Consider the following 10,880-nt stretch of genomic DNA (forward strand, 5'->3'; position numbering starts at 1 on the left):
ATGAGCATGTGCAGAGTACGTGGATCACTCTAGCTTGTTTCTGATTTGAGGGATTGAGTGTTATAATTGCCAAAAAAGTGATTGCTGGTATTTGCAAAAAACAAAAAACATTTATTTAAAGTGTCGGTATTTAAACTGCTTTAAATGACTGGTTGACCTACAATTTATCTCTCATGAATGATGTCAAGTCATTTTCAGTCAGAAATAAAAATTTCTATCACAAAGTAGAAGCTGCAATCAGTTAAAGGGTAAAAAGTCTCACTGAGATTAAATTTTTTTTCAAGAGATACCTGGCCAAGAGGGCAGCAGAAAGTGCACCAAATATAGCATAACAGTTCTATAAAAAAAATATTTTAACTGACATAAGGACTGGATTGATTATAATGTAGAACACAGAACAGGTACATCAATGCAGAACAGGTCATTTTTACCTTCATAATTCTGTTGACTATAGCCTATTAGCAATATAAACATTATTATTATTATTATTATTAGGCATTAAAATATATATGAAAACATTAGCAATCACTTGACAGATGAGTGCTGGTGGGAAGTGTAGCTCCACTATTACAGTAAGTTAAAGAATTGAATTGACCTGAACTAATCAGAATAGAAACAGTGACTGTTATTAAAATAAATAAATGCATAAATAATTTAAATAGATAAATAGGGATTGAAAAAATAGCCTGTAAAAAGTAAGCAAAAAAAGTAAGCAAAAGCACTTGAAAACATAAATAACTTAAGGAAAATGTTAGCAGGGCCATTCCATCACAAATCATTGTGAACCTTCTGCCTGGCTATCTCTGATTTGCCTAAAAATTTCATGATCTAAAGTTTCCAGCATGTTTTTTCACACTTTGAAATCTGAGGTCATGTTTGAACATGGATATCTCAAAAACTAATAAAGTTAAATCCTGAAATTTTCACTGGCTTTTTTTTTTTTTTAACATAAAACTGAAATGTGAAAAACAAAAGTCCCATCTTTGAGCACGCACTATAGCTAAGATTTCACAGTAAATGTTATATATACATGTCCGTTTAAACCATATAATTATTAGGTAAATCAGAGGTGGCTGAGCAGAAAAATGCTCTAAAGTTTTGATGATTTCAAATGAAATGACCCAGCTACACAAAATACCTGAAATAATCCGTTTAATTCCTAATTTGGGTCTCAAAACGCAAGCTGATTTACACAAATGATGCAAGTTTCAGCGGTTCTGACCTTGAGTCACTCAGGTCCTTAACATCTGCCGTGCTATTATATTGCCTCCAATGCAGGACCTCACAACATTGACTTCAGTTCAAGGTTCTTAGGCACTTATTAACAAACCATCTTTACAGTACTATTTTATGACACAGAAGTCGCTCAAAGTCTTGGAAAGCAAACATTAATCATATTAGCATCCTTAGCGTTTGGGATTGAGGGTCACGTGACTGGTACAGGAAGCGTGTGGTGGTAGCCTTCGCTACTGGATAGGTTCGTATCCAGTTATAACTTTTTAAAGAGTGTCTGTTGCATTCGTTTGTGTGCGTTTCCGCTTTAATTGTGTCACGTGTTTCTGTGTTGCCATCACAGCTGTTATTTTACCGAGCGCCTCGCAGAGCAGTACGCGTTAGTAGCGGAAGTGAAGTTTGACAGCTAGCAGGTGGACTCGTGGAATAAACATGTTTGCTTTCCTGTGATGTCGTGTGCGGTTTATTTTTGCTTTATTATGCTGCAGTATAACAGTTTGTAGCGTTGACTCGTGGATGTAGGATCAAATCCAAGTAAGCGTTGCCTTCGTGTTTCATTTGGGCAGCAGCTGGTGGTAGTTGAGCTCTGTCAGCAGGATTAATATCTAGTAAACTTGTGATTGTATTTGCTTTTTAGCCAAGAGCGGCTGGTGCTAAAGGCGCTTCTGTAAATCACCGAATTTAATCTATTCACCGGACAGTTTAATAGGCACACCTGTTCACCTGCTCTAATCAGCCAATCACATGGCAGAAACTCAATGCATTTAGGTAGATGTGGTCAAGATGACCTGCTGAAGTTCAAACCGACCGTCAGAGTGCGGAAGAAGGGTGTTTTAAGGGACATTAAATGTGACGTGGTTGTTGTTGGTCTGAGCAGTTCAGAAACTGCTGATGTACTGAGATTACAGAGAATGGTCTGCAACAGAGAAAATATATCGGGGTGAAAATGCCTTGCTGCTTCGAGCTGAGGGGAAGACAACAGTAACTCAAATAACCACTCATTACTAAGCAAGGTATGCAGAAGAGAATCTGAATGCACAACACATCGAACCTTGTAGATAGGAGTGGTGTGGTCTTCTTCTGCTGTAGCCCATCAGGTAAGAACAGGAAGCTGAGGCTACAATTCACACAGGCTCATCAGAACTGCAAACAGAAGATTTGGAAAATTCCCAATGTGATTCATGTTCTTTGAACTGAAGGCTTTAGATGTACTGGTAATCTAGGATGAATGAACAGTATGATCGTCCTCGCATTCTTTTTTAGGCTTGACTGTGACAAATCTGAACCCAAAGACACAAGTAGAACTTAGGATGACTTCTCAGTGTTCAGTTATCAGATGAATCTTTTATTGTGCCAGTCGGCAGTTCACTCTGTCTAATGTGGTTTAAATTGCACCTGGAAATAGCACTGATGTCCAGAGAATTTCATCAGAGTGAAAGTCAGTGCCTGGAGGGTCTGTGAATATAACGTATGGGATAGTCACTTGAGAGCGATGCATGATCATATGAGCATGATAGAACAGAAGATTCTGTCTTTATTTTTCCCCTCATTACTGAGAGAAAGTTTAATGGATAGATGAGTTGATTTGGAGTGTGAGTGTTCTAAAGAGTGTTCTTTAATAGCTACTGGTTTGGTTTGGGGGAATTACAAGTAAAAGAAAAATGTAAACAAAAAATTATAGAGAAATTGTACAAACAGCTTTGAAAACATAAAGAAAATAAACCACATGTGTTTTCATCTTAAAATTCTGTACATAAAGTGATGACTGCAGTACTTCTAAACAAAGTAAAAGAAAAAAATCAGCTGCCGCTGAAGCAGTCGGCCTTCATGAGGTGGCCTTTGCTGTTTGCATTGCTGTTGTGCAAATATGCACACTGCAGGGATTCCAGATGTTGCACTCGGTCATAAAATCTGCGTCATTTTTCAGGTGTTCAGTTTGCTTTGCAGAATTTTCAGTTGCCTTTTGTGGTTAGAAAACAATAGGTGCCTTTAAGAGATTTTCTTCTGCCTAATAGCAGGCTTTTGGATATTATTCAGTGTGGATGATGCCTGTTTTTAAACTGTTCCCTTCTGATTATAGTATGTGACCATTGGCCATTTTCTGACCATTGGCTCCTAACTTTTATTACAGTTGCACTACTGCAAAAAAGCAACACCAGCACACAAAAACAAGCAGGACCAGATGACTCGTCTAGTTTATTGATTTTTTTTTTTTCTCTTTTTTTTTTCAGTTCAAGCATTACTGTCTTGCTCAATAAATGTTTGCAGGGCCTTGAAAAATCATCAGTAAGTTGTTTGGATTTACCCAAAACACCGAGAACAGTTCAGCTCTTGTACTGGAAGCTCAACGCCCCGAGCAAAGTGCAAAGGCTACGCCCCTGATCCACCAGTATCATTACACTCATGACAGTGTCTCTGCCTCTCAAGGGACTTCAGAAAACCTCAGGATAGAGATTTTGCTAAGTAAAGTATTTATCTATTTTCTTTTACAGATATGTATGTATTTACATTTACTGTTACCTACATGTATAGTTTTTAAATTAGTTGTCTGACTTGATTCTTAGACTTTTAATTTATAAGTTGGTGGTTATGTATTGTATTAACTTCCATGATTTTAGTATTGTTTTCATGTTACAGTCTGGATATTTGATTTCACCAAAGACAGACATTGCATGTACATTATATTATGAGTGGAACTACATTAACTCTCATTAACTCATTAACTTTCATTTAGCTTTGTGACCAGAGGATCTTGCTCGATTCATTTGCTTTAATGAAACATTGAGTGCTGAAAGTTGATGAAAGATAAATCTTCAAATGATAAACTGTTTTTCCATCATGATAGTAACACTGTCATTGGGCTTTGCTTGTCAAACAGTACTATATATGTCACAAATATACTCACGGGCCACTTTGTAAGTTTACAAGTTGCAAATACTGGGTTGGACCCCCTTTTTGCCTTCAGAACTGCCTTAATTCTTTGTGGCAAAGACTTAACAAAATGCTGATAACATTTCTCAGAGATTTTGGTTCATATTAACGTGATAGCATTACACAGTTGCTGCAGATTTGTCAGCCGGACATCCATGTGAATCTCCTGTTCCACCACATCTCAAAGGTGCACTGTTGGATTGAGATCTGTTGTCTATGGAGGCCATTTGAGTACATTGGACTCATTGTCATGTTCCAGAAACCATTTTGAGATGAGTTGAGCTTTGTGACATGGTGCATTAACCTGTTGGAAATGGCCATCAGAAGATTGGTACACTGTGGTCACAAAGGGATGGACATGGTCAGCAGCAAGATTCAGGTAGACTGTGCTGTTTAAAGGGTGTTCAGTTGGTGCTGAGGGGCCCAAGTGTGCCAAGAAAATATCTTCCACACCATTAGACCACCAGCAGACTGCTCCGTTGAAATAAGGTAGAATAAAACCATGCTTTCATGTTGTTTACACCAAATTCTGACCCTACCATCTAAATGTCACAAGCAGTAATCAAAACTCATCAGGTCAGGTGATGTTTTCTCAATCTTCTGTTGTCTAATTTTGGTGAGTTTGTGTGAATTGTAGCCTCAGCTTCATGTTTTTTAACTGACAGGAGTGGCACCAGGTGTGGTCTTCTGCTGCTGCTGTAGTCGGTCTGCTTCAAGGTGTGAAGTGTTGTACATCTACTGCCTACCTCTTATAACGAGTGGTTATTTAAGCAACTGCTGCCTTCCTATTAGCTCAAACCAGTCTTCTCCTCTGACCTCTGATATCAGCTAGGCTTTTCTTACAGAGAACTGTCACTCACTGGATATTTTCTCTTTTTCTGACCATTCTCTGTAAACCTGAGATGATTATGTGGGGATATCCCAGTAGATTAGCAGTTTCTGAAATACTCAAACCACTAACAACATGCCACATTTAAAGTCCCTTACATCACCTTTGTCCTCCATTCTGATGCTCAGTTTGAACTTCAGTAGGTCATCTTGACCATGTCTACATGCCTAAATGCACTGAGTTACTGCCATGTGATTGGCTGATTAGTTATTTGGGTTAAGGAGCAAGTGAACAGGCATACCTAATGAAGTGGCTGGTGAGTATATGTCACTGTGAACTTGAGAAAAATGATAAAAAGTGTTTTTGTGTTTTTGCAGGGTTAGCACATAGACACAACCAATTACTCTCACTATTAGCTTGTGAAAATATTCTGCAAACTTTGCCCAGTGGTCCTGAGTTCCTGAGCTAAAAGCCTTTCTTTCATTACTGTGTTCATACAGGAGATTGGAACGTTAGGCCCGGAGAATGTTTGTGACTGTATTCCTGCTTCTGGTCACTTTGTGCAACCAGGGAGGATATGGCAAGGCAGAGGAGGCACAGCGACCTGGCCATATTTCAGTGATCATAGTGGGAGGCACAGGTGACCTGGCAAAGAAGTACCTGTGGCAGGGATTCTTCCAGCTGTACATTAACCAGGTCAATAGTGGAAACACTTTTTCCTTCTATGGTGGAGGACAGTCCCCCACTGAAAAGGCCACACCGGTGCTCTTTGAGATCCTGAAGGCAGTGTCCTGCACGAAGGATGTTTCTCAGGAGCGCTGCGCTCTGCTAAAAGACCAGTTCCTGCGGCTCGCACAGTATCGCCAGCTGAAGTCACTAGAGGACTATCAGAATCTGGCCAAGCACATTGAGCAACAGCTCCAAGAGGAGGGAATGACCGAAGCAGGCAGGCTCTTCTACCTCTCAGTACCAGCTTTTGCATATGCAGATATTGCTGACAAAATTAATAGTAGTTGCAGGCCAAAAGGTGGGGCTTGGCTGAGGGTGGTGCTTGAAAAACCTTTTGGACATGACTACAGGAGTGCTCAAGTACTGGCATCTCAACTTGGGAACTCACTCAAGGAAGAAGAAATGTACAGAATTGACCACTACCTGGGGAAGCAGGTAAGAAAATCCTACACAGTGCATGCCTTCCCCCCTTCACTCTGAAATTAAAATGTTTGATTTCAGATTATGTTTTCTTTTTTGAAAGGTGGTTTCAAAGATACTTCCATTTAGAATAGAAAACAAAAAGATTCTTGCTCCCATCTGGAACAAGCACCACATTGAGCGAGTGGAGATTGTACTGAAAGAGACCCTGGATGTTAAAGGTGATTAAAGGGTTTATCAACTCTCTGATTGCTATATAAAGCATAGAAAAATATATTGAAATTGAATCATGAATTCGTGTCCTCTCTTTGTTATTTTGTCCACAAAAGGTCGTATTGCCTTCTATGACCAGTATGGTGTAATCAGGGATGTGCTACAGAATCACCTGACTGAGGTCATGACACTGTTGACCATGAGGCTTCCCATGAATGTGAGTAGCAGTGAGGAAGTCCTTGGAAACAAGCTGCAGATCCTTAGTTCCATACTGCCTTTAGGAAAGGATCAAGCTGTGATTGGTCAGTACCAAGCTTACAAAGCAGAGGTTCAGCAGGAGCTGAATAAGACCAAAGATCATGTCAGTCGCACACCAACATTTTCAGGTGAGTATTGAAAGGTTTTCTTCAATCATTTTGCTGTACATGTGCTGTATCACATGCTCTTCATTGTTAAGACGCTAATATGTGACTGCATTTCTGTGTTTCAGCTGTACTAGCTCACATCGATGACGCTCAGTACGAAGGCGTGCCAATCCTTTTGATCTCAGGGAAGATGCTAGATGAGCGGGTGGGATACGCACGCATTCTGTTTAAAAATGACATCTTTTGTGTTCAAAACCACAATAACATTCACTGCAAGCCCAAACAGATCGTTTTCTACTTTGGACATGGCAGCCTGCAATATCCAGCGATTCTTGTTAGTAAGAATTTATTCAAGCCAGCTCTAATAGACAGTGAGTGGAAGGAAGTGACGGAGCACACAGATGTCAACGTTTTAGGCTTGCCTATTTCAGACTACTTTGTGCAAACTCCAATAGAGCAGAGGGAAGCTTATGCAGAACTTATTTCTCACATCTTTTTTGGACTTAAGAATAGCTTTGTTAGTACAGAAAACCTGCTGGCATCCTGGAGCATATGGACACCGCTGGTCAACAGTTTAATCGGCTCTTTTCCCCGCATCTACCCTGGTGGTGCTGACAATGCTGACTTGCTGGACATCCATCTGAAAGGGAAAGAGATTAGCTACAACAATAAGGTGGTGATAATCAGTCCTGATCAGATGAGTGGCGCATCAGCAAATGGTTTCCAAGTGATGCAAGGTAAATTTCGCAGTTCTGTAATGGTGTCTGCGTGGGCTGAGCAGCTTGTCGAAAAGCTGGCCACAGATATTCAGGAAGCAGCAGAGGCCGCCATTTATGAGGGCGGTGTCTTCCATCTCGCCCTCTCCGGTGGATCTACTCCCCTTGCTCTGTTTCACAGGTTGGCCGATCACCACTTCACCTTCCCCTGGAGGGACACGCACATCTGGATGGTGGATGAGCGTTGCGTCCTGCACACAGAACTGGAGTCTAATTTCCGCAGCTTGCATGACCATCTACTCCAGAATGTGAGAATCCCCTATTACAACATCCACCCCATGCCAGTTCATCTCAACCAGCGTCTGTGTGTGGAGGAAGATGGAGGAGTGCTAATGTATGAGAAGGAGCTCACTAAATTGGTTAATAGCTCCAGCTTCCACTTTGTATTGCTGGGTGTTGGCTATGATGGCCACACAGCCTCTTTGTTCCCTGGTGGCAAAGTGGATGAACTTGGTGATAGTCTGGTGGCCCTCACTGAGAGCCCTGCCAAGCCACATCAGCGTATGAGCCTCACTCTTAAAGCCATTAATCAAGCCCGCAAGGTTGCCCTTTTGGTGATGGGCAAAAGCAAGCACGAGCTGATCACCCAACTGAGCCGAATGAAGGACAACCCAGACAAATGGCCTGTCACTGGGGTGAAGCCTTCTAATGGTAACCTTGTTTGGTACATAGACTATGATGCACTTTTAGGGTAAGAATATAATCCCTACCTTGCAATCAGACAAATGTCTTTGGAGCTGCTTTAATTGGACTGCTGGTTGGTGAAAAAAAAAGCATGAACCAGCACATAAAGGATCATATGGAATAGTTTATTAACTACAAATTACGTGTACTGAACATAACTGCCAAATTCTTTTGGGTTTCTACTTTATTTCTCACCACCTCTCCATTTGAGATCATAACAGTACTTGCAAAGACCAAATGACTTGATGAAAATAGGAAATCAGTAGGAAACGGTTTAAAATAGCCCCTTGTTGGTGTTCATGTGCTTGTGGGGAAACTGAGAAGTTTGTGGTTTCTTATATTTAGAGAACTGCTTTTCAGCCAACTAGTAAGGCTTGACTTATGGAGCTGAAGTTTTTCAGAACATGAATTCACCAATCCAAGGTGTTACTGTTTTATAATGTAAGACCCCTGTCTTCAAAGTTGAGCCTAGTTTATTGCACTGCGATAAATCCCCATTGTGCCCACACCGTAGTGGGTGGAGGTGGTTTACATCTATACTTGTGTGCTAGCCTGCCTGCATTGCGCTGCCATCACGAGTGAAACTGAGCTGTTCATGTTGGACTTGGAGCTGTTAAATCTTGAGCAATAGATAGTTTTACTGCAATGCAGGAGTAGATAAGACTTCAGAAATGACCGAGTCTATTCAGGTAATGTTAGAGCTATGAAAACAAGAAAAACAGCATCAGCAAAATGAGCAAATTATATACAGTTATAGCCTATTACATTTTTTAATAGAGGTATTACACTGGTGCTAAACAATAAACTGCATTTACAGAGAATATTATTACTGAACAGATCCTGTTGAGGTCTGAGGTCGTGTAGTTACTTTTCTGTGAGGGTGCACATCAGGCCACGGTGTAGGCTATGGTTTGGATTTAACACGACTATAAACCAAGTTTTGGATTGACACTACAAGCTTTCAAAATTATTTAGAAGGGATGCTGAGGATGTGTAATTTGTCATTAAAGAAATGTTTCTTAAAAGTTTAAACCTCATTTAAATATTTTTTTATGTGTGGGTGAGAAATGCATATAAAGATTTTTGATCATTTAAGTCTAAGTGTGAGGTGAGTGGAAATCTAGAGACAAGTTTCCTTTGCAAACTGCATAGCACAGATGAATGTTGTGTGCTGGAAGACAATTACAACACAGATTAATAAGATTTTTTGTGTGTGTGAATCATGACAGATCTCAGGTGAATTTAAAAATATCCAGTTTACTGTCTAATCTGCATTTCTTGGTGGTGTATTTTCTGCTGCTGAGTGGCAGTGACTTACTTAAAATGCAATCACTTAAGAGTTGGGCTGTTAAAGACTGAAAACTAGATACATTTCTAACAAATATTCTTCAAATGATGTAAAATCTGTGTGCTTTGGTAGTTAAAAAAAAAAACATATTCTCATACACAGATTACATTATTCTAATAAGAAAACTGTGACCTGCAGGTGCTTTTCCTGTATTGTTGTTTACTGTGTACAGCTCTTTGTGACTGTGTGTGAAAAGTAATAAATAAAGTTTACTTATTTTTGTGAGCTGAAATGAGTCCAAACAATATTAACACTGCATCATGTTTTCGGTTTCTTCATTGAAGACCAGTTTTAATTTATGACTTATGAGAGAAGTCCAGTGGGCTGGCTCAAATTTGGGTAAAAAACAAACATGAATTCAGGTGGGTATTTGCCTAATAAATAACAATCAAATTTTTAGATTTAAACACATTTTTGACAGATTTCTAAAATATTTGTGTTTTCTTGTTTTTATGACAGGTGGTCTAAGGAATTTAAGCACTGTATTCATAACTGACTGGTATAGTTTAAGAGATGAAAGAGGCAAAGCAGATCTTTTCCTAATTTATTCCTAATGTTGAGGCACAAACACAATGTCACTGCAGACACTTAGAGGTATTAGGCTCAAGCATAACATTCAACCACTAAAACTAATTTTCCTGTTCAGGAAAGTAAATAACTGCAATTTGGCATCTTAAAAAAAAAAAGTGCTTTCCTATTTTTTCTGCTTTTTTTGTAAAATATTAAATTTGAAAATTCATGGATAACAACAGTAATTATATTTTGATTAAGGAGCTTGCATGTACTGGTGGATTAACTCTTACAGAAACATAAAAAAAATTACTTTGGTAATTGCCAGTACTGTTAATTTAGGGCAGCTGTGGCATAAACCTTACATTGGGTGGTGGTCTAATAAATGTAAGTTGAAGGCAAGTGTACATCTACATTATACGTTTTATTTCCTGTGTACTGAAGTGGGGTATTTCACACACACATTAACACCATTAGGTGCAAAACAAGTAAATTACAGCATTATAATATGATTTCCTCTTCATTATTGTGATTTGAAGTGATTTGATTTCCTGTCCATACGGTTATAGATTTCCTCTTATTTTATATTTGAGAAATTTACAAAGTGATTTTTGTTCAATGCATATCTAAAGTTTAAAATGATGTTTTGGGAGTCTGGTGGTACAGCCTGTGATAAAAGTTGGAAGTTTATTTCTTGGATTTTCAATTTTCAATTTTTTTTAAATATGTAAGCAATTTATTTTATGTTAGAAACATTTAGATAAAAATGGTTCCTGGACATCTTGGCTTTATTAGTAATACAGAATTTAAATTTTTGACTCCTGATAGCTAGATAATTTTTT

General features: G+C 39.0%; 1 protein-coding gene across 4 annotated transcripts; it reads left to right on the forward strand.

Annotated features, from left to right (window-relative positions):
• Window positions 1-1,418: 1,418 nt before the first annotated feature.
• Window positions 1,419-9,732, forward strand: h6pd (hexose-6-phosphate dehydrogenase (glucose 1-dehydrogenase)). Of its 4 annotated transcripts, none has more exons than XM_030728503.1 (5): window positions 1,419-1,477; window positions 5,494-6,157; window positions 6,246-6,363; window positions 6,472-6,741; window positions 6,846-9,731. In XM_030728503.1, the coding sequence occupies exons 2-5, from the start codon at window positions 5,519-5,521 to the stop codon at window positions 8,189-8,191; spliced, it is 2,373 nt and encodes a 790-aa protein (XP_030584363.1). In that variant the 5' UTR covers window positions 1,419-1,477; window positions 5,494-5,518; the 3' UTR covers window positions 8,192-9,731. The 4 variants fall into 4 exon arrangements, with proteins under 4 accessions (XP_030584363.1, XP_030584365.1, XP_030584362.1 ...); XM_030728505.1 differs by lacking the exon at window positions 1,419-1,477 and adding an exon at window positions 1,609-1,767 and having other exon boundaries at window positions 6,846-9,732; XM_030728502.1 differs by lacking the exon at window positions 1,419-1,477 and adding an exon at window positions 3,561-3,696.
• The last annotated feature ends 1,148 nt before the right edge of the window (window positions 9,733-10,880 follow it).

Source organism: Archocentrus centrarchus, chromosome 5, assembly GCF_007364275.1.
Source record: "Archocentrus centrarchus isolate MPI-CPG fArcCen1 chromosome 5, fArcCen1, whole genome shotgun sequence".
NCBI lineage: Eukaryota > Metazoa > Chordata > Actinopteri > Cichliformes > Cichlidae > Archocentrus > Archocentrus centrarchus.

Coding starts and splice junctions, on each gene's coding strand:
- h6pd (XM_030728503.1), top strand. CDS start 5,519: ATGTTTGTGACTGTATTCCTGCTTCTGGTCACTTTGTGCAACCAGGGA. Junction 6,364..6,471: donor AGAGACCCTGGATGTTAAAG/GTGATTAAAGGG, acceptor TGTCCACAAAAG/GTCGTATTGCCTTCTATGAC. Junction 6,742..6,845: donor TCGCACACCAACATTTTCAG/GTGAGTATTGAA, acceptor TCTGTGTTTCAG/CTGTACTAGCTCACATCGAT.